The sequence below is a fragment of the Stegostoma tigrinum genome, chromosome 17, assembly GCF_030684315.1.
Source record: "Stegostoma tigrinum isolate sSteTig4 chromosome 17, sSteTig4.hap1, whole genome shotgun sequence".
NCBI classification, from domain to species: domain Eukaryota; kingdom Metazoa; phylum Chordata; class Chondrichthyes; order Orectolobiformes; family Stegostomatidae; genus Stegostoma; species Stegostoma tigrinum.
The window spans coordinates 7550310-7575022 of record NC_081370.1 but is presented as its reverse complement, the minus strand read 5'-3'; the positions used below and the strand labels follow the sequence as shown (position 1 = coordinate 7575022).

The following is a 24713-nucleotide window of genomic DNA, read 5'->3' as shown; positions in this document are numbered from 1 at the left end:
TTAACTGCTGCCGAGGGAGTCCAGGGAACATCATTTTAGCTCAAGTCAGGGTTTGGGTTTGAGTTTCACTGAAGATTTATACTAAATGCATGACAAGTACCACCAGTTAAAGATTCAGGTATGCCTTTTCCTTTGTACATAAAACAGGCCTTGTCTCTTGAGCTGATTTAAATTTACATGGCTTCGACCTTGGCTCCAGTATTGCTGTGGAAATATAAGGAGTCAGGCACTTAAATCCCCCTCAGAACAAATGTGGAAAGTAAAAGTTTACACCCTCTCAAACCCCAGATACAGAATCTCAGAATTGTTACAGCATAGCCAAAGGCATTTCAGCCCATTGTGTTTCTGCTGGATCGCCATTAAAGCAATTTACCCAGTGCCACTCCCCTGCCTTCTCCCCATAGGCCTACACGTTCTTCTGTGTTAGATAACAATCCACTTTCCTTTTGAGTGTCTTCATTGAACCAGCCTCCACCACACTGTGAGGCAGCATGTTCCACATCTCACTACATGAAAGTGTTTTTTTCTCACGTCATCATTCCATGTTCCATAGATCTGTACCCTCTGCTCAATCCTTCCATCAATGGGAATTCTCCTTAACTGCTCTATCTCTCCCCAAGTAGAACAATCACGGCGTCCTGTTACTAAAGTCCCCATCCTTGGCATCATTCTTGTGAATCTGTCTCTGATACCTTCACTTCTTGGCAAACTTGTGGTGCCCTGAACTGGGTGTAATAATCTAGTTGAGGCCGAGCCAGTGTTCTAAACAAAGTTATCATAACTTCCTTTCTTGTACATACCAATAAAGCCCTGGGTGTTATGTTACTATGTCCTACCACCTTCAATAACTTCATATGCATTTACTCCTCTTTGCTGAAAGTGTTATGACTGAAACGTGTAAATGACTACCATGTGGCTGCTTTGTTGGTATTTATGGATCTCAATATTGGGGTGGATCTGTCATCAGGGAAAGCACAGTGTAATCTTCCGGCTTAATTGGTGATTTTCAGTTGCGCTAATGATCTCAAGCCTCATTAACAATACGAACATGGAGAATCCAAAACATGAGCAGAATAGAGGTGAGAATTCAGAATCTGCGGAGTAAAGACAATTGTATCCTTACTCTTTATATATAAATCATTCACAGTTGGAGCCTGGATCTGTAGGTTTCTAGATAAGATGACCATTCCTAGTATCTTCTGTATATAGTTATGTTTAATAAAGCTTGTTACTCTTCACTCACAGGTGTGTAGATCTCATCTGAGTACAGCTGCATGTTGCTTTTCGACAGGAAAACCCATTCCGAATGGTGACCTGCTTGGAGTGGCCATTTTTAAAGACAAAATTAAAGTTAAAAAGCACTGGCAAGAGTGTGTCTCCATCTTGATGAACCTTCTCCCTCCCTCACTTACCTGCAAATGCAGCCTGCTGCTTTTTCTGTGGGGTCTCTTATTGGCTTTCCAGCTTTGAGAACCTGTCTGCCATCCTTAATTGGATGGCAAGATTGTCCTCTGTCCATTAGTTGGCTAATGCAGGGGAAATTGCAGCAGGGTGACTGCTCCCAACATAATATCAGCTTCTGACCCACACTTGATCCTGATAGTGGGGTTCTGAAGCCCAGTGACAATATCCTTCCCCGAAATTTAAAAGCAGGCCTTTTCAGTAGATCACTGCAGGGATATGGATACTGGTAGCAGGGCCCGCTGATACTTCCCTACCTTTGAAAAGGTGATCTGTTTTCTTGAACCAGTACATTTGATATTCCATTGTAACTTTTCAGGGCTCTCCAGATGATATCATAACAAAACATGCATGTAATAACTTAAGGCTGTAAATAATTTAAATCGGCTGCCAATGATAATTTGCAAAGAGTTAAGTTAGCCCAGATGTCACCTATTATTCTGAAGTGGATTGAATCAGGATTTGTTAGTTTTAAATAAGTTAGACTGATATTCCTAGAAGGTGATATCATCACTTTTTGAAGCAGTGCACAAATAGAAGCAATTATTAATGTAAATTAATGGGAAATGAACAGAATAAACACCACTTCATGAAATGTGAAATTCATTAAATCTTTCACTTGCATGAAAAATAATCTGACACTAACCAATGCATAATAAATGCACCACCGCTCGCTCAACACAAGGAAGGCTTGTGTAACATTACATTGCAGCATTTCCACATCAGTCAGCCCCACCCACTATGCCCTCTCCTAGTAAAAATAAACATATTTTACAACCATGAGGCACACAATAACATTCACACTTGAAGTCAACCAGAAAATTGAAATAACAATTCAACACTGCCATGTAGTTCAACATTTATTAATGGACTCCAGACCAAAGGGGATGGTAGTAGAAAAATACGTAAATCATGAGAAAACAACTTTGGTGAACAACAACTTTTAATTTTTACCGTGCTTTTTATGAAAGGAATATAAGATATCTAAACCAGTTCTATATGTGCATTTGCCTGTAGTGGACCAGAATTCGCTGTCACTCATTGACAATGCCTCAATCTCTGATTGAGGGGGGAACGCAGATGTTTGCTGCATTTACATGGATTCCATGTGGACGGGACCACACCATTTCCCATTTGTTGTATGCAGCAACTTGGAATTCAAAATCCCATGAAACTTAATTGGGCAAAGCTGAGTCAAATGAATAGTGGATGTTATTTGTTTGTAGCTTGCAGTAAATTCTGCACAGATAGATTAGCATTCAGGAAGCAACATGACTCCATAAGGGAGCATGGTATCGCTCACAAGACAAGATGGTGCCAATAACCTAAGATTGTGGATGGAGAACCATTTCTCCTGGGATTCACCAACCCATACATCAACCCTTCTTTCTGTCTGTGTAAATCAGTGTGTTATGCTTCAAATAAAAGAAATATTTCCTTGTTAGTGCACAGCCCAAAACTCATACTTAATACCTAATGTTCAATGAGCTTGAAATAAAGATAATGATCCCAATTTTAATGCTTATCATTTTAAAATCCAATTAAAGCTATGTGCACAAATAATTGCTTGAAAGCAGTGTAAAGCATTGGCAAGTTCCATGTAGCAACATGAACTCAATCTTGCTTCGCACTGGAAAATTCAGTTTATTAAAGAAAGCAGTTAACAAAGAGAGAAACCAGGTAATTTCCAAACCTCACGTTCCTGTTGGACAGTGTATACTGATAATAGAGATCACCATTGTTCTGGTGCATTGTGCAAATTATTTTTGGACCAGAAACTTAAAAGACTAGAAGATAAATTTCAGCGCATGCACAGATTTCTAATTTTCTTTCCTGCCAAGCAAAGCTCCCCAGGGATACTACAGTAATAACAGACAATGCAAATTTTGTACTGCAAGCATATCCTTCACAATGTTTAAATTGCATTTCACGATATATCAAAATGCATTTCTATGAATTTCTAATAAGAAAACTATGTCTTAAAGCATGAAACAAATGTAATTTCGCAATGGAGTTTTCTGTGATTCAGGTTTATGCTAATTTTTCACACATTAAGTATCTAATGTATTGAAATCTGTTCTATGCATAATTCATAAAATGCCTTCAACTGAATGAGATAGTTGGCAGAATCGTCTCCTAAAGCACAACAGCTCCAGTCTCTCAGCAAAGTTCTATCTGTAACAAACTGTGGCAAATTGTCCAAACAGTGTTGTGAACGTTAAAAGTTGATGTTTTCTTCACACAACTAGTTGTCGTCATTCACACTGATTCCGTACAAGCAATACTGAGAGCCCAACAGGAATGTCCAGTTGTAAGAAATTGGAAGTTAAATGCTGAGCTACCTTTCTATGAGTTTCACCATGTCATATTGCTAGAGAATCTTAAAAGACATATGTCATAATTAGTGTCGTCTTTAACTGATTATATTTCTCTGACAGGCGATAAGGATGATGTAGGTGTGAGGATTGAAGATATGCAATTTTCCAGCACGTAAATGTACAGAAAATATTCACTATAGACAGCATGATTAATGGATATCATAACTAGGATCTTCAGCAGGCAAATAATATCTGCAAAATTTTTGCGTCCTCCCCCCCCCGAAATGCACCCTCCACTCAAACTGCATTTGATCATATCCAATTCAAACATTCCACAGTGAGCCATGTTTCTATTTCGTGGTTCTGCACACTGAAGGGAACCATTGCAATAAAGAGGACTCAGGATGCTCTTGATGTGTCATGTTTTGAATGATCTGCCTTCATATATCGAGCATGACAATCAATCACATGAACCAAAATAAAAGCAACAGGTTAATGTACCACAGCATGAGCCAATATTTGGCATTTAAGTTACTCACCAAACAAGTGGGGAAACCTTAATTTACAACCTAATGATGTATAAGCAGTGCCTGAACTCACATCACTACCTGGTATTGCACAAATTTACACCTGAATAGTTAAACTTGCCTCTCCCATCTTTACCTCTTATTCTGCTGTATATGATGTGTTCAGTCCTCATAGACTGCGGCACCATGAGCTGTGGTGGTTTGATTTGCCCTCAATTTTTTTTAGCTCTCTACATTCCCAAAGCTTTAGACTCCTATGGTTTGTCTTCCCTGTCAGTTTCCTGAATCTAGTCATTATTATCGCAAACTCAAGGCATTGGTACATTCCACAATGGGAAAGATTTGGGAGGCATTGGCTGGTATTCATCCTACAGTGTGGAACCATGCCATTCGGCCCATCTCTCTGAACGGCATCTTGCCTAGATGCAACTTGCTACCCTATTCCTGTAATCCTGCATGGCTAATCCACCTAGCCTGCACATCTTTGGATTGTCAGAGGAAACCAGAGCGTCAGATTGAAACCCGCACAGACATGGGCAGAAGGTGCGCACGCAGACAACTGCCCGAGGGTGGAATTGAATGCAGATCCCTGGTACTGTGAGGTAGCAGTGCTAACCACTGAGCCACTGTGCCTCCCCTGTACAGGAATGTTAATCTGGAGACTCAGGTAATGACCTGGATTCAAATCCTGCTATGGCAACACCCATCAGGTTCATGAATGTCCTTGGTGGAAGAGAACTACCATCCTCACTTGGTCTGGCCTAAATGAGACTCCAGACTCAGAGCAATGTGATTGATTCTCAGTTGCTTTCTGGGCAATTACAGATGAACAGTAAATGCTGGCCAAGCCAATGACACCCTCATCCCATGAATTAATTATAAAATGATATACAAAGTACTTTTACTGTACTAGCCATCTGTTTTGGATAGCAATGACAGTTCAAAGCTTTTTGTCTTGCACGTATCAGGACTAAGATGCAAGAAGCCAAACAATGAAAGGGAGCACTAATTTATATGACAAATGAAAGGGGTGCTGATTGGTTGAGCTATGGTCAGCATGGAGATAAGGCAGGATTTAAACGCTATGGCACACCTCTAAGGTCATCACATCTGAGTTGGGTCTTGAACCTGGACCTTCTGGCCCAGACATAATGACACTACCACCGCAGCACAAGACCTATCGGCAAGGTCTGTTAATTTTCAACCATAACTAGCTAAATAACTTCAGTCCAGGCTGGCATTCATGGAGAAGGCAGCAGAGATTGGTATGCTCCGAAACCCTTTTTCAAAGAAAACAGTACAATGCATTGACAGATACAGTTTGCTTAAACAGGACAGTGACTGTATGTGAATTATACATTGTTTCTAACACCCACAAATGAAATGCTGTGCAAGCCCAAATGATCATAAATTGGTCTGTGGCATAATTCTTAGCACAGTCTGGATTTGACCCCACAAAGGATTAGTGAGTAAGAATTTCCATTTCCTTGGTGGTGTCACAGTCTAATGACAGGTGAACAATATCAAACTATCCATCCCTTTGACTGTCTGTAATGGGCAGCATACTGATGAACTTAGTTTTGCATACAAATCTCAGAATATAGTGTGTGGCACCAGATGTGATTCTGCTATTGGGCAACATCTTGTGTGTAATCCAGACTATGCTCAGAATTCCACTGGATTGCCTTGATTCTGTGGTGAGATCCAAGCTATGCTAATAACTATACTGGAAATCAATTTAGCATCAGTATGGGTCACTGTGTGTTTCCTTTGTGCATATGCGAAGTTGTGCATATATTCACCCTTACAGCTCTTGTTGATAAGCAAAAAGAGTTATGCGTGCTTTGCACATTTTTCATAAAGGGTTATTTGTTGTGTATCTCCCACGGCAATGCCCTGACCAGTTAGAGTGTGGCAGCCCAGTCTGAGGTTTATCAGTTTAGCTAAGATTGGCATTTAATAGATCCTACGTGCCAACCAATCAGGACCTCCTTGTGCTGTATAAATTGGTGTTTCCTTTCTAAGCTTTGTTTCCTGTGTCCAAGTCCTGGTGAGAGCAAGATGAAAACCTTTTACTTCATGTCACTCCCTAGCAATGTTTAAATTGCATACTACCAATTGTTCCAATCAAATAAAGCTAAGTAATTCATACACAAGGTCTGTGGTATTTGGATCTGAGAACGAGCTATTGATTTGCAAAAGTAGCATGCAAAAGTACTTGACTGTGACTTATGGTGACTTCCCTCCTTTCTTGCATTGCTTTTTAGATGTGGATGAATGTTCCCAATATGGGGGCCAAAGTCTTTGTCAGCAAATCTGCAAGAACAACATTGGCAGCTACAGATGCCTCTGTTTTCAAGGATACCAGCTCTCGGCCAATGGGCGCACCTGCATTACTTCAAAATATTTAGGCTTAACTGGTGAGTATTAGCTTGATAGAAGTGCTTCATGTGATGAAGATGGATGCTGAGTCAATTAGGAAAGGTTCAGGGGTCATCAGAAGCTTAGTCAAAGAGGGTGGGTCTGCTATATCCGCTGCTCCCAATGTAGCCTCCTCTACATCGGTGAGACCAAGCGTAGACACAGAGACTGTTTCATAGAGCATCTGCACTCTGTACGTGACAAATGAGAACACCTTCTGGTTGCTAACCATTTTAACTCTCCCTCCCACACCCTGTGTGACATGTCTATCCTGGGACTCTTCCAGTGTCATAATGATGCCACTGCAAACTGGAGGAACAACACCTCATATTCCACCTCAGGAGCTTACAGTCTGATGGCCTAAACATGGAATTCACTAGCTTTGTAATCTCCCTACCCTTAGCCTTATCCCATGTCCACTCCTCTCTCTTATCCCCGCCTCCTTGACCTGACACAACCTGTCCACTCCTCCCACCTGACTGACCAATCCCTACCACTCTCTACCTGAGCTCACCTATCACCATCCCACCTTCCTTTCCCCAGCCCCACCCCTCCAGTCTCTCTTTATTTCCCAGCTCCCTTCCCCGTCCCCATTTGTAGATAAGGGTGCCGACCTGAAATGTCAACTTTCCTGCTCCTTTGATGCTGCCTGGCTTGCGGTGTTCCTCCACTCCATACTGTGTTTTCTCTGACTCCAGCATCGGCAGTTCTTGCAGTCTCTGGGAATTTTTAAAGGTGGGTCTTAAAGGAGCAGAAGGTGTTGAAGAGGCAGGTGCTTCAGGAGAGCCCCTCCTGATCTAATCATAAAATTCTAGCATGGATGTTGAAACTGCTGCATCAGAGCTTGGGATAACAGAATGGTGAGGGCTGTATTCAGAAATGGCTGCTTTCCATTGTCCTGCATTTTGTTCTGATTTGCCTACAAATTAACTTGCAAACTGACTCCAGAATGGAGTCTGTTCACAACCCAGGGACTGCCTGTATAGGACAACAATCTGGGGCATGCTACTTTGGTACCATACAGTGTGCTTTCATGCTTTGTGATTTATGTTCTGTTCTTCACTGAAACAACAGCAAAATTTCTTGGCTTTCTTTGTTCATGTTCCACTCTGCACCAATGGCTTTAAAAAGCATCTAAGTCCCTCTTTTACTTGATAGCCTGTAGTCTGCAACCTTCATTTTATATTTCCAATGTTTATTTTGCTTCCCTGGCCTGATCAGCTTGTACCTGTCATTATGAAATGATATCAGCTCAGCCCTCTAGTCAATTAAAGGCTGCAGTTTTTGTGAAAGAACAATAATAAACTTGTGCTGGAAACCTGAAAATGAAGGTACAAATATCTGTAATCAGGACAGGCTACTCATGTGGCTAAAAAAACACAGTGCCAGTCACGATTTCAGGTTTTAAATGAAACCTTCTTCAGGTCAAGGAAGAGTTTAAGGCCCAAAGTATCAAGTGAGTCCTGATTTTCTGTCATTGTTGACAGATCTATTGAGTATTTCTAGCTTTCCCTGCCTTTATTTTCCTTCTCTAATTGGTCTCTTTGTTCAACTCAAAATATTGCTCTGTTTTCTGTGTCCACTGTGAACAGTAGGTTTACACTGACTCCAGAGGTACCCAACTCATCACCTTCTCCCAATCTGATTCAACATCTGGTACAAAATGTCTTGCTCCTTCAGACTGAGCCAATTTCCGATTCACTTCAAAACACCATTGTATCTTCCTTTTCTTCTGTCTCTTCTTTCCGACTTTCTAATTTTATCTCCCAACTGGATTTGCAGAAGTTGTGAAATTCATTTCAGTCATTCAACTGGTCCATTATCTCCTTCAAGTAGCCGCTAATATTAGCGAGATAGCGAATAACGATACTAGATAACTCACATTTCTCTGGGATTGCGGTTGAAAGTGAAATAGAAACTATATGTAGCTGCAAGAGAGTAATTCAGCTTTTTTAAAATCATATACATGGTCATTGCCAAGCGCCTCGGGTAGAATACATCAATTTATTCTTGAATAAACTAAATGTATTCATTTTATGCATTAATGGATGACAAAATCAAAATTAAAAATAGGCTTAATTCTGATTAAACTCCAATAACTCCTTTTTTGGCTTTTTAAATAATAATTTTGACAGTAAAATCATCCCTTTAACTTAAATTTTCTCAATTCTATGATTTTTTTTCGGCTATTGGTTCTAGTGATGAAGAAGTAGCTTTTTATTGGTTAGTTCAGGATAATTTTTATCTTCTCAGCAATATATGGCATTATAATAACAAGGCAATAAAACCTGCTCCTTGAACTAAAGGCACCATCTATAACTACGATGTGGTTGTAATCTTTCAAAAATGTTTGCTTAGAGCTCAAGGATAGTTTTTGCTGAAATAAAGCCATAATTTTCTTGATTTGACATTTTTAAAAATAAATTAAAGTAAGCCTAATTCTGATTAAAACCAGTTTTTAGCTTTTTGCTAATGTGATCTAAGTGGAAAAGTCCCCATTGGGTGCTCTAAATGAGATATTAAAATGTTGAATGCAGCTTTGGTCCCCAGGTTGCAAACCCCAATTCTAGGCATTTTACAACTCTCTCCGTTATACATGACCTGTAATGTTCATCGACTACAAATAAAAGGCTCAACCGTGAATAGTTTCCAGGGCAATCTTTGCTTTTAATCGACAAAGTTTACTTGTAATAAACTGCTATTACATTTGTTCTCTTCAATCACTCTTTCCGTTTTACTGAAGAAAACGGCTGACCAATTTTATGACCCATTTCCTCAGGTCCTTTACTTGTGGATTTGGGGGCCTTGTTGAGTTTGCTGAGTTTTGCACATGCTTATTCAATGCATACTGTGTCTAAGGAAGAAAAGACAGTGTGTTTTTGTGTTCTGTGAGTTAACTCTATTTCTGCGGGCCTTATCTGAGCTAAATCCAGTAGCTTAGTGGTAATTCAGAGTCCTGGACTGATGCAAGCTAAAATCTCACCATTCAGTTAATTCAATAAATCTGGCAGGATTGGTAGAGTACATAAAATTATAGGATTTTGCCATAAAAACGTAACTGGTTAATTAATTTCCTTTAGGAAAGAAAGCTGCAGTTTTTCCTTGGTCTGGCTATATGTGAATTTAAGTCTTAGCCCTCCTTAAACTGCCCTCTGAAATGACTAGTAAGCCATTTAATTGCATCACTCTATGTAAATTTTGATGGAATACTCTTTATTTGCCTGGATAAGTACAGTTTCAGTAACACTGACAACAGCCCTTTACCTCACCTTAAACATGTACTTTCTTCAGCACTAGTGCATAGTTGCAACAGTGAGCACCATCTAAAGCAGCAGCATGCCTTAGCACCTTCAATGTCATCTTCCAAGCATGCTACCTCAATCAGATAGAAGGAAAAGAATAGCAGGCACGCAGGAACATCTCCACCTGCAAGTTCCCCTTCAAGCGATCTACAGCCCAGCTTGGAACTAAATCAATGCTTCTTCACAAGTGCTGAGTGAAAGCTGAGAAATTCCCTCCCTGATAACATTGCAGGTGGACTTTTGGCATGTGGTCTGCAGCAATTCAAGACGTCAGGTCACTACTACCATCTCAAGGGCATCAGGGGATGAACAACTACAGTTGGCCTCTTCAGAAGCAATCACAGCCAATAAACATATGTGAAAAACCGTAGACTGTCTGATGGCAAACTAGGCATCAAATTGGGAAGAGACAAAGAGAATTGCTTTTGTAAAATGCATGAACCTGAAGAAGCAAATGGCCTCCTGTGATTACAAGAGAGTTGAATGGGAGAGAGATCCCCTGAGGTTTGTCAAGAGGGAGGAGGGTAACTTCTTCAAGTTAGGCATTCCTAGAAGAGGCTTCGCAATGAGGTTAAAATTATATCAGAGACAATGGGAACTGCAGATGCTGGAGAATCCGAGATAACAAAGTGTAGAGCTGGATGAACACAGCAGGCCTTTTTCTGATGAAGGGTCTAGGTCCTACCTGTGTTCATCTAGCTCTACACTTTGTTATCTCTGGCCTCCTGTGATGATGGATCATTTCTACTTTTGAGATTTTATTGGGTTCTGCATTTCAGACTATTCTTCTGGGCAAATCCTATCTCCCTATAAAGGTGTTATAGATTACCCAGCAACCAAAATTCACATCATGTGCAGGAGTTGGTAAGAATAACCTGGTGAATTTTAGCTAATAGTATTATTCTATATCTTGTGTGTCTTCAGAAGGCCACAAATACACATGGTGGTGAAGAAATCATTTGGTACCTTTGCCTTCATTGATCAGGGCATTGGGTAGAGGAGTTGGAATGTCATTTTGCAGCTGTACAGAACTTTGTTTCGGCCACTTGTTCAATTGCATTCAATTCTGGTCTCCCTGTTGGAGTAAAGATGTTGTTAAACCTGAAAGGGTTCATAAAAGTTTTACAAGGATGTTTTTTGGGACTGGAGGGTTTGAGCTATAGGGAGAGGCTGAATAGGCTCGGGCTATTTTCCCTGGAGCATCGGAGGCAGAAGGGTGATCTTATTGAGGTTTATAAAATCATGAGGGACATGGATAAGGTGAATAGCCAAGGTCTTTTTCCGAGGGTAGGGGAGCCCGAACCTTGTGGGCATAGGTTTAAGGTGAGAGGGGACAAACTTAAAAGGGACCTAAGGGCCAACTTTTTCACACAGAGGGTGACCTGTGCATGGAATGAGCTGCCAGGGGAAGTGGTGGAGGCTGGTGCAATGACAACATTTAAAAGGCATATGGATGGGTACATGAATAGGAAAGGTTTAGCGCAATCTAGGCCAAATGCTGGTAAATGGGACTGGATAAATTTAGGATATCTAGTCGGCATGGATGAGTTGGACCAAAGGATCTGTTTTTGTGCTGTATAGCTCTCCAACTCTAATTGTGCCTGAACATGCTGATATTTGTAGAATTCATGGTTGCACAATTCTTTGAAGTAAATTTTCATATTTATATTAAGGCACCCACTATTGTTTTGTGTAGCACTACCATCCTGTTTAGGGTGATAGATTCAGAACAGATCTGAAAGCTCTAAACTGGGGATTTGTTGTGTTCAGGGTATCAGCTGTCCCAGAATTGCATTCATCCACAATCTGAAACCTGGTCTCCTATTCCAGAGGACCAGCATGTCTCAATGGAGAGTACAGGAGCGTGTGCCCAAGCAATCACAAGGGTGTAACTGAAAATGAAGTGCCAATTCATGAAGTGACAACCCAGTTGCCTGCCACTCAGTGAAAGTGGTGTTTATAAACACAGTTAATTGATCCCACAACCAACAATAGATTAAATCATTGTTCTGATAGCCTGCCATGCATAGTTATGAATGGTGGTGTAAAATTCAATAACTATGCAGTGGATAAGGTTCCATGAATGTTCTTATTCTTAACAATAGCCAAGCACAGCAGGTCAATAGAAATACAAGACTGAATCATTGGAATCCCTGGAAGTACCAAGTGCACAATCTATCATGGCCTAATGCCAGTTCAATCCACTGGTAAAATGAATGTGTATGGACGACAGCAGAATCTGTGCAATCAAACACCATCCTGGTGTTTCCTACCTGATATTAAAGTTGAGGACATCTCTTCTCGGCTTGAGAGGAATGATCCAGTTTTTGTTGGCCACATGGACTCTAATGCGACAAGTAGGACTAGGGAAGAGATTCTGCTCAGGGATTATGAGTAGCTCAGGGTTAAACTGAAAAGCAGAATGGCAAACGTGGCAATTTCAGGACTTTTACCTGAGCCATGAACAAAATACTGTATGGTAAATATGATTAGACTGTTAAATACACAGCTTGAAGATTGCTGTGGGAGCGACATGTCCTGATCCATACGGCACTGGTACCAGTACTGAGTTGATCCATTAGGATGGGTTTCATTTGAATTATGCTAGATCCAGTGTCCTGGCCACTGGTATAACCTATGGCTATAGATAAGGCTTTAAACTAAAGGGGTGGGATAATTCAATTGAAAAGAAGTGTTAAAAATCTAAGAAATGAGAGAGCAGAGGTGAATAGTGGTAAAGAGGCAAACCATAATCAAAGTCCGATGATGAGGGGCATAGAATATGAGCAGAAGAATGCAGCAGAAATGAGAAGCGGATATGTAATCATAGTCTGAAATCAGAGCTTTAGATATTTTGTCCAAATACGCACAGTATTGCTCCTCACTGGGATTGTGGAACAGAAATCAAGGCCTGCAATTCCCAGAATCTTCACAATAGTACAACAGGAAAGAATGGATGGTGTGGTGACTTTCCTTAACAAGGGAAGGAGATGGTAGCTACTAAGTAACTATTGGCCAATTAGCTTAATGCCTGTTTTGTTTTTCCTCAGGACTTCCTGGCCATTGCGGAGAATATGGCTGTGATGTGAGCTGTAACCATGGCGGTTGTGAGGAGATCTCACGTGTATGTCCCATTGGCTTCGCCATGATTGAGACCAGCAATGGCGTCAGCTGCAAAGGTAGAAGGCTCAGTGAGGGGAGAATTTATTTGTATTTCCTAAAGGATATCCTTCTAAAGTCTCACTCTGCAACATGAAAACAAGTCACTCAAGTCAAGGGAAGTGCCATGTTCATTCTAAAATGTCAATAAAAGGTTTTGACAGAATAAGTAAGGGGAAGCTGTTTCTATTGGCAGCAGAGGAGATAGATTAACAGAGATTGACAAAACAACCCAAAGCAAGGAACAATTCTTCCTGCAGCAAGTTATTACAGATTGCAGTGTACTGCCTGAAAGGTTAGAACGAGATAGGTTCAGGAACAATTACAAACCATAATTGGATAAGCACTTGATACAATGAGATTTACAATGCCCTATGGAAAGACCAGGGAAGTGAGAGCAATTAACTCACTCTTTTAAAAGAGCTGGCACATGCTCAATGTGCTGACTGACCTCTTACAGCGTTTGATGATTTGATTCAGTGGGAGCAATACTGGGCACTGCTGCAGTTGACCTCAGAACCAGAGAGGGGACAAAATGCTCTAGTGTGAAGAATTAGCACTTGAGCCAAGGTACTAGAGATCTAGCCACAACATGATAAATTAGTGTAAGGCTAGAGTGGCCCAGTAATCCTTTCCCTGATCCTGCCCTTTTACTTAGTCTGGGAGGGTCTTAAAACAAGGAACTCAGAGCTTTCAAAATGGCCTGGGGCAGTCCATTTACTTACTGAAGCATCAGTGATTGGCATTCAATCCAATCATCATTACAATTGTGACACAATAATTGCTTGCTATATGACTACAGGTCTGTCTGCTAATGGTCTTTAGGTTGGAATAGTATATATTCGGCTGATAAACACTCCGTCACTTTTACAAAAATGCCATTGAGATACACAGCACGGAAACAGTCCTTTCAATTCAACTCATCCATGCCGATCAGATATGCCAAATTAATCTAGTCCCATTTGCCAGCATTTGGCCCACATCCCTCTAAACCCTTCCTATTCATATACCCATCAGATGCCTTTTAAATGTTGTAATTGTACCAGGCTCCAACACTTCCTCTGGCAGCTGTTTCCATACACGCACCACTCTCTGCATGAAAATGTTGAACTTCAGGCCCCTTTTAAATCTATCCCCTCTCACTTTGAAACTACTCCCCTACCCCAGGGAAAATGCCTTGTCATGCTCCTCATGATTTTATGAATCTCTGTAAGGTCAACTGTCAGCCTCCAATGCTCCAGGGAAAATAGCCCTAACTTACTCAGCCTCTCCCTTTTGCTCAAGTGCTTCAATCCTACAATATACTTGTAAATCTTTTCTGAACCCTTTCAAGTTTCACAACATCCTTCCTATAGCAGGGAGACCAGACTTTCACAGTGTTCCAAAAGAGGCCTCACCAATGCCCTGTCCAGCTGCAACACGACCTCCCAACTCCTATACTCAATGCATTGACCAAAAAGGCAACATTAAACAAACACTGCCTTCACTATCCTATCTGCCTGTGACTCCATTTTCAACAAGCTATGAACCTGCACTTCAAAGTTTCTTTGATCAGCAACACTCCCCAGGACCTTACCATTAAATGGATAAGTACTGCCCTGATTTGCCTTTCCACAATACAGCATCTTACATTTATTGAGATAAAACTCCAACTGCCACTCCTTGGCCAACTGGCCCATCTGATCAAGGTCTGGGATAACCTTCTCCGCTATCTATTATACCTCCAATTTTAGTGTTATCTGCAAACTTACTAACCATACCTCCTATGTTCACATCCAAATCATCTGTATAAATGACGAAAAGCTGTGGACCCAGCACTGATCCTTGTGGCGCACCACTGGTCACAGGCCTCCAATCGGAAAAGCAACTCCCCTCCACCATCCTTTGTCTTCTACCTTTGAGCCAGTTCTGTGTTCAAATGACCAGTTCTCCCTGTATTCCATGTGATCTAATCTTGCTAACCAGGGTACCATGAGGAATCTTGTTGAATGTCTTGGTGAAATCCAAATAGATCATGTCCACTGCTCTACCCTCATGTGTTTAGCCACTGGAGATTTGAGGAAAGGCTCAGATATAATGTAGCTTCCTGGGATAGAATCATAGTGTAGTACAGTATTTAAAGAGAGCCTTTGGCCCAAACTGGTCCATGCTGATGATGCCCACTCAGCTAGCTACAGTTTCCCACATTTGGTCCATACCCCACTAAATTATTCCCATCCTTGTACCTATCCAAATGTTTTTAAATGTTGCTGTTGTACCTGCCTCAACCATTTTCTCTAGCAGCCCATTCCATACACACACCGCTCTATGTGTGAAGAAGTCGCACCTCAGGTCCTTCTTAAATCTTTCCCCTCTCACCTTAAACCTATGCTGTCTAGTTTTCAATTCCTCATTCCTAGGAAAAAGACTGTATGCATTCATCCTATCTATGCCCCTCAAGGTTTTATATACCTCAATAAGGTCACTGCTCATTCTCTTATGTTTCAAGGAATAAAATCCTATCCTCGCCAACCTCTCCCTATAGCTTGGGCCTCCTAGCCCTGGCAGCATCCTCGTAAATCTTCTTTGCACAATTTCCAGTTTAACGGAGATAATGGGAACTACAGGTGCTGGAGAATCCGAGATAACAAAGTGTGGAGTTGGATGAATGCAGCATGTCAAGCAGCATCTTAGGAGCACAAAAGCTGACCTTTTGGGCCTAGACCCTTCTAGACCCGAAACATCAGCTTTTGTGCTCCTAAGATGGTGCTTGGCCTGCTGTGTTCATCCAGCTTCACACTTTGTTATTCCAGTTTAAAAGTGTTTTTCCTATAACAGAGTGACCAAAACTGTACACAATACTCGAAGTGCAGTCTCACCTTTGACTTACACAACTGTAACATAACATCCCAACTACTATACTCAATGCCTCGACTGATGAAGGTCAGCATGCAAAATGCCTTCTTCAACACCATGTCCAACTTTCAATTACGTACTTGTACCCCATGTCCCTCTGTTCCACAACACTCGTCAGGGCCTTACCATTTACTGTATATGTCCTATTATGGTTTGATTTTCCACCTCACACCTAATTGTATTGAATTGCATTTGCCAACCCTCAGCCCACTTCCGCATCTGATCAAGGTCCCCCTGTAATTTTTGATAACCTTCCTCGCTATCAACAACACCTCCTAATTTTATATCATCTTTAAACTTACTAATCATGGTTTGTACATTTACATCCAGATCATTTATGTAAATAACAAATAACAAAGGGCCATTGTATGTGCTCCTAAAAGTGGAGTTACTTCGACCAGTGTGTGAAGGAGTGTATTTTACTTGTTGACCCAGTAGGTAGATGAGAAAAAAATGGAAAATTTGGGGTGAACGTCTTGTAATATGATCCCTAAAGCAGAGTTCTTATTCCATGCTCGTTATTTCCTGTAAAAGGACCTTTCTCATCATGACTTGGAAGCTGTTTTTTTCTTGAGAGTGAAGTAACCCAATGCTCAGTAAGTTTGAGCAGTTTAATTTTTTCTGAATCCAAAATAGGCCTAGTATGAGCTCCATTTGCTGTTGCTGAAAATTTGCAAAGAGATCCTTTCAGTTGACACATGGCCCTGACTCTGCACAGGCATTGAGTCTGCCTCCTATTTCCCTGGGGGCCTGAGGCATGCATTGAAATTCACATCTAACAAATCAGACTCCCCCTATGTAAACAGAGTGGGCAGCAGTAGAGAACTGTGGTCTCTGGTCTCCTCCATATCTGTTTGCTGAACCAGTCATAATGCGAGACAATGTTGATGTTTTATATCTTCCATGTATGATTGACTGCTCAAATACCTCTTGTTAATAGCCACGTGAGAATGAGGAAAGTAAGTCCATGTGTAATTCTCGAGTAGGAACAGAACTGTCCCCTGACAAGATTTGATGTGCAGAAGAAGGAAAAGAAAGAATTCTGAAAATAAGTTCCTTTTTTCCCTAATTTTCTGCATTTGTCTGATCAACTGGGAAGCAGGGGAAGTGATTGCTGGGCCCTTTGCTGAGGTACTTGTATCATGGATAGCCACAATGAAGTGCAAGGAGACTGAAGGTTGGCTAACGTGGTGCCATTATCTAAGAAAGCTGCAGGGATTGGTGCTGGGTCCACTGCTTTCATCATTTATATAAATTATTTCAATGTGAGTGTAGGAGGTATGGTTAATAAGTTTGCAGAAGACACTAAAATTGGAGATGTCGTGGACAGCGAAGAATGTTACCAACAGGACTTTGAGCAAATGGGCCAATGAGCCAAGGAGTGGTAGATGGAGTTTAATTTAGATAAATGTGAGGTACTGCAATTTGGAAAGGCAAATCAGGACAGGACTTATACACTTAATTGTAAGGTCCTGGGGAGTGTTGCTGAACAAAAGGACCTGGGAGTGTAGGTCTGTAGTTCCTTGAAAGTAGAGTTGCAGGGAGACAGGATAGCGAAGAAGGTGTTTGGTATACTTGCCTTTATTGGTCAGTACATTGAATATAGGAGTTGGGAGGTCATGTTACGGCTGTACAGGACATTGGTGAGACCACTTTTGGAACACTGCATTTAGCTCTGGTCAGCTTGCCAATAGGAAAGATGTTGTGAAACTTGAAAGTGTTCAGAAAAGATTTACAAAGATATTTCCAGCATTGGAGGGTTTGAGCTATAGGGGAGAGACTGAGTAGGCTGGGGCTAGTTTTGCTGGAGCATTGGAGGCTGACAGCTGACACCGTAGAAGTTTGTAGATCATGAGGGCCACAGATAGGGCGAATAGACAAGATGTTTTTCCCAGGATAAGGGAGACCAAAACTAGATGGCATAGGTTTAAAGTGAGAGGGGAATGATTTAAAAGTGACCTAAGGGGCAACTTCTTCACACAGAGGGTGGTGCTTGTATAGAATGAACTGCCAACGGAAGTGTTGGAGGCTAGTACATTGACAACATTTAAAAGGCATCTGGATGGGTATATGAATGGGAAAGGTTTAGTGGGAATTGGGCCAAATGCTGGAAAATGGGACAAGATCAATTTGGGATGGCTGGTCGGCAAAGGCAAGTTGGATTGAAGGGCCTGTTTTCACGCTGTATAGCTCTATGATTCTATGATTCTATGATTCTATCTCATATCTCAGAACAAAGAAATCTTGGCCCTTTGGTGCAGATGCAGGGAAAGGGCGGATGCAATTGGTTTAACCTCAATGAATCATGGTTCTGCTATGAATTACAGCAATAAAAGATGAGGATACATTAAGCCTGCCTTATTACAAAACAATCTGGATTTCCAGCAAGCCTCTGTCCCGTGAATAATACATGTGACCACAGCTTGCACATGATGCATGCACCACTGTAAAAATGCATGCTAATATTACACAGCCATGTATGTAATAGCATTTACACATGTGCATTTTGGCCACTGTGCTAAGAATAATGCATATGGACATGCAAGCATTCAGGCTGACCATCATACAGCTGCTATGTTGTGTCATTGTACCAAACAATAAACCCATTGTGCATTGGCCACACCGTTCTTCCTTGTTGCCAATGTTAATCTTGTTATATTGAGAAGGGGTCTATGCAACATTGTTAGCGATTTTACAGCAAGATTGAATTGCGTGATTATATTTGACTTTGTTATCCGATGCTGGGATGTTATCCCTAGCCTTGCGTAGCACATGGGGTTGGATAGCTGACTTTCATCCCTGGCAACAGCGTTTGAATTTGAACTAATAGGTCAAAAGTTACATCTGCAAGGGGTTTTGAAGGTTCTTTGAAGTCAACTTTTTAGTGTAGATCTTTTAACAACATGAAACTTTGTAGTGTGCAGAGCAAATCGTCACGGCATAGAATTCAGGTTAAGAAATGTCATTGGGGCAAGGAGTTGGTTTTAAGCTGTAATTAATGCATATTTTATCACACTTTGGAAAGCTTGATGGGATAGAATAAAGAGAGTCTTTGTGAAGCTTGAAATGCCAAACTGTCAGAGGACAAGTAATCATATCAATAACTGTTCTGAACTACTTAATGATTTTCAGTGAACACAACAAGTAAAGCTACATTTTTTTCATTGTATACTCTTGATTGCCAGCTGCATTGTTTGGTTAACAGCTTAATGTGAATTTTGAAGAGAATAATTTCAATATATTGTGCTCCCATCATTCTTTGAACACATTTTCAACCTGTGTTGTTCATCTCTATAGTTAGCATAGATAGTGGAAAAGGGCAATAAAGACCATGTCACTGAAATTTCACTGTGGTTACAACACAAGGAGAGTTCATGACATACAAAATTGTTAAAAGCCATGCATAACATTATCAAAGGAGGTCAATTGATCTCTCTTTTGAGATGATGTAGTTTGTACTAATCTACTACTTTCATGCAGTATTTGGAAGATTTTTGTTTGCTCTGTACGGCTTAAGAAATGTCTAATTTTCATTCCAGCCATAAAAATACCTGCTGCATTGTTGGTGCATATTTTAATCCATTAGTCTTTAATAAGTCCTGGTCTAAAGCAGTTAAAGCCTAATACAGAGTCCAGAGGAATATTACTTACAGAGTTGTACAGCACAGAAATACAACCATCAGTCTAACTCATCCATGCTGACCAGATATCCGAAGCTGGTCTAGTCTGATTTGCCAGCATTTGGTCCTTATTCCTTTAAACCTTTCCTATTCGTATAACCCTCCAGATGCCTTTTAAATATTGTAACAGTGGGCACATCCACTACTTCCTCTGGCAGCTCGTTCCATACATGCACCAAACTCTGCATGACAAAGTTACCTCATATGTCCATTTTATATCTTTCCCCCTCTTATCTTAAACCTATGCCCTCTAGTTTTTGGACTCACCTGTCATGAGAAAAGGACCTTGGCTATTCACCCTATCCATGCCCCTCATGATTTGATAAACCTCAATAACGTCACCTCTCAGGCTCTGATGCTGCAGGGAAAATGGCCCCAGTCTTTTCCGCCTCTCCCCGTAGCTCAAGCCGTCCAATCCTGGCAACATACTTGTAAATCTTCTGTGAACCCTTTCAAGTTTCACAATGTCTTTCCTGTAGCTGGGAGACCAGAATTGCATGCAGTTTCTTAAAGTGGCTTAACCTATGTTCTGTACAGCTGCAAAATGACCTCCCAACTCCTATACTCAATGCCTTGGTAAATGAAGGTAAATGTACCAAGTACCTTGCTCATCACCCTGTGTTCTGAAGAGGCACAGAATAATGGGTTGATCTTCACTGAAATCTATTCTGATCAATGTCTGCTCATGATGTGAATTTTGGTTGCTGGGCAATCCAAAACGCTTCCATAGAGAGCTGGGATTCACCCAGGAGAGTAGTCTGAAACGCAGAACCCACTAAAATCTCAAAAGTTAAAAAGAATCCACCACCACAGGAGGCTATTTGCTCCTTCAGGTTCATGCATTTTGCAAAAGCAATTCAACTTATTGGACTTCCCTGTCTTTACCCCAAGGCCTGGCAAATCTCAACAGTTACTTTTCAGTTCCTATTGTGAATCTGCCTCCACCACATTCTCAGTCAATTCAGATCCTGCCCGAACCCAAGTTTGGGAAAAAAAATTAACTTTTCCCTTATGTTATCTTTGCTTCTTTTCCGTTATCTTTGTATTAATGTCCGCTAATTCCCAGTGCAATGGGAAGTTTCTTTCTATCTACTCTGTCTAGGCCCGACATGATTTGGGCACCTCTGTCAAACATCAATCCATTGCCTTAAGAAGAATAACCCCAGATTCTACAATTTATTCACATCCCTGAACTGTTCTTATAAATTGTTTCTGCACTCTTTCTAATGTTTCCCATCTTTCTAAAGTCTCTTGTCCAGAATTGAACATTAACGCTGATCAACTATTTTTTAAAAGATTCTTTATGCCTCAAATTTATAAAAATAGTCCTGATACTGACCCCTGAGGAAGTCCATTGAATATATTCTTTCAATTACTTTGCCATTCCTCTCCCTGTCACAACAGCCAACTTTATCTCTCTGCTGCCACAACACCATTTACATGGTGGGCCTTAAATTTGGTGTCATATGACGTTATATCAACCAGTTTTTGGAGGCCCACATTTACCACCTCATTAACGCTCCATTAGGTCATCATAACACTCAATTAACTGTGCATTCATCTAAGTGACTGATAATTTTGTCTTTGGTTTTTGTTTCTAAAATCTTTACTCCTTGCGAAATGACACTGCCTGGCTTGTAATAACAAGGTGTAGAGGTGGATGAAGACAGCAGGCCAAGCAGCATCATTGGAGCAGAAAAGCTGACGTTTCGGGCCTAGACCCTTCTTCAGAAATGGGGGAGGGGGAGGAGGTTCTGAAATAAATAGGGAGCGAGGGGGAGGCGGATAGAACATGGATAGAGGAGAAGCTCATTTTTCCATCCCCACTCCTACCTGCCTTCCGGAGGGACCACTCTCTCCGTGACTCCGTTGTCTGCTCCACAGTCCCCTCCAGGACCTGGCACTTTTCCCGGCAGCCGCAGTAAGTGCTATACCTGCCCCTACACCACCCCTCTCACCCCCATCCCAGGCCCCAAGAAGACTTTCCACATCAAGCAAATGTTCACCTGCACATCTGCTAATGTGGTATACCGCATCCACTGTACCCGCTGTGGCCTCCTCTACATTGGGGAAACCAAGCAAAGGCTTGGAGACTGCTTTGCAGAACACCTATGCTCGGTTCGCACTAAACAACTGCGCCTCCCAGTCACGAACCATTTCAACTCCCCCTCCCATTTCACAGACGACATGTCCATCCTGGGCCTCCCACAGTGCCACAATGATTCTACCCGAAGGTTGCAGAAGCAGCAACTCATATTCCGCTTGGGAACCCTGCAGCCCATTGGTATCAATGTGGACTTCACAAGCTTCAAAATCACCCGTCCCCCCACTGCATTCCAAAACCAGCCCAGCTCATCCCCGCCTCCCTAATCTGTCCTTCCACCTATCCCTTCCTCCCACCTCAAGCCCCATCCCCATCTCCTACCTACCAACCTCATCCCGCCCCCTTGACTTGTCCTTCCTCCCTGGGCTGACCTATCTCCTCCCTACCTCCCCACCTACACTCACCTTTACTGACTCCATCCCCGCCTCTTTGACCTGCCTGTTTCCTCTCCACCAATCTTCTCCTCTATCCATCTTCTCTCCACCTCCCCCTCTCTCCCTATTTATTTAAGAACCCCTCATTTCTGAAGAAGGGTCTCAGCTCGAAATGTCAGCTTTCCTGCTCCTATGATGCTGCTTGGCCTGCTGTGTTCATCCAGCTCTACACTTTGTTATCTCAGATTCTCCAGCACCTGCAGTTCCTACTATCTCTGCCTGGCCTGTAGTTATTTTCCTTGTACATAAACGTCATACAATATCAATTCCACAGACTTTTGGCACCATCCTGTATCACTTCTGTGAAACTCTTTGGGATGTTTTATCACATTAAGGGATATTATTGCAAGTTGATGATGTATCGTTTGCTGTGAGCAAGCTGGGAGACTTGTTGGCTGTTGTACAAATCCTTGCAAATATTGTGAATGAAGCTGAAATGAAACTTGTCACCGTGGAAGTTTCTGCAGGAAACTAAAATAGGCTTAGTGCTTTAATGAGATACTCCTATTTCACAACCAAATTGAGAGCTTGCTGTGCTTTAGTGACATAAGGTGCAGCAGAAATGAATGATACCTTAATTATGGGCTGCAAGAAGTCACACATACTAGATTGTTAAATGTTAAGGAAGCCTGTTCTAGATGGCGTTGGCAGTCTTCTTGCATGAGGAAAGAGGTTTGGCCAACATCTCATAAATACTACAGTTATAGACAAAATGGGCAAATGTTTGCAATGAGTTCCTGCTATTCATGCCTGAGGTTTTCACAGGTCTTATGCTGAGAAGATTTAAGAGAGACCACTGCCCAAACACAAATCCAGATTTCACTCAACCTGGCCAACCTTATTGGATCATTGAATCTTTGTCTGGACTAGGTGGCAGCTTGTAAGTATGGGTTGTTGAACTGTGAATCTTTGTAATGCCTATACATAATAGTTGTGGCCCTGTAATGTGGGAATTTTCTGTTAACAGTCTATAGGATTTTATTCCTTATAGCTTGCACTTCAGTCGAACATCTATTCATAGCTGAATGAATGCTTTGCACGTAACTGTACCCTACCACTGAACTAACTTTTTGTTTAGTTCTGCTGCCACCAGAGCTCCTGATATTGGAAAATGTGGACAACCTGATTTCTCCTCTCAATCAGTAACAGAAAGCCAGTGAAAAGCGGCTTGTCTTCCCCAAACCTATCCCATGTTTATAGTGAGAGGCAAGCCAGGGGGATAAAATAGGAAACGGGTTTGTAACAAGATCACATCAGCATGCCCCATTCTGCCAATAACTGGGAGTTTTACAAGATGTTTTGGGCCTACACCTGTGATTTCTCCATGACCCTGAAAGCATACTTGCCCTTCACTTGTTTTGTCAACCTCAAAGACCATCATCTAAGTCAGATGTTGGTGGAGAGTGTGCATGACGGGGATGCAATGGGAAAGAACTGATGTAAAATATTGTTAACCTTTTTCTGGGAAGAAATTGCACTGACAATGATAAAATCACTAGTTTTGAAGGTTTCTTGGCCATCTCGATAATCCGCAAGGGCCAGAATCTAAAAGAGAATGCCGGTTTCCTACATACCTCCATGTAGGAGCTTTACAGCTGTGGAAACACTTTAAAAATAATTATTTCCTTTGTAATAATAATCTAACTAAAGCAGTGGCACTAAAAGTTAAACTGATGTTTGTTGTTTTTTGAACGAAAGGCTCTCTGTTCCTTTTATCTCTTTACCTCCTTTCATGCAGGGAGGTTCCAGATATGGAATGCACAGTAATGTTCCATTAACATGCCCGAATTCAGGCTGTGCCAGTAATCCTGCTGTCATAGAACAAGATTCAGTTTCACAGTACAAAGGTGATATTATTGTTGACACGAGAGGCTCTCAGCTTTACAAAGATGACATTGTCCATGCTTTTGACCTGCCTTTTGAGCGCTAAGAATTTGTGTTCTGCCTTCCTCTGGTTCCAAGGATCATGAAGTAAAGTGCCCTATGCCAGATGTTTTCCAAATGTTGAAATAGAAACGATGTTGGAGGAGGTATCCTTCCTTGATTGTTTTCCCCATTATCTACAAGCAAACCTTTCTGCACAAAATGCTGTGCTGATGGTACTCAAAGGGAGGAGCTGGGAGGGGGATGTGGGTGGAAGATTGTTGACAGTTCATGCTATTGGTATCAAATTGCTCGCTACATCAGTGTCAGACAGACTGAAGCAGTGTGCTATTTGGCTGCTACATTTCCTGTATTGCAACCTTGACTAAACTTCGGACGCACATTGGTTGTAGCACTTTGGGACATCCTGTGATTCTGAAGGATGCTGTATACATCCAAGTTCATTTTAGTCTTTTGCTTATTCACAGCCCTTTACCACAGGATCCAGTGATTTTAAGTCATGGATTGCACATCTGTACCCCATGGTTC

At 41.5% G+C, this 24713-nt stretch overlaps 1 protein-coding gene across 1 annotated transcript in view; it reads left to right on the top strand.

Moving 5' to 3' along the window:
* LOC125459369 (kielin/chordin-like protein) overlaps window positions 1-24713 on the top strand; it is a 320716-nt gene that overhangs the window by 121214 nt on the left and 174789 nt on the right. The window contains exons 6-7 of the mRNA XM_059651906.1: window positions 6574-6726; window positions 13080-13208. Coding sequence (XP_059507889.1) covers window positions 6574-6726; window positions 13080-13208 — 282 coding nt within the window. The remainder of the gene's footprint in view (window positions 1-6573; window positions 6727-13079; window positions 13209-24713) is intronic.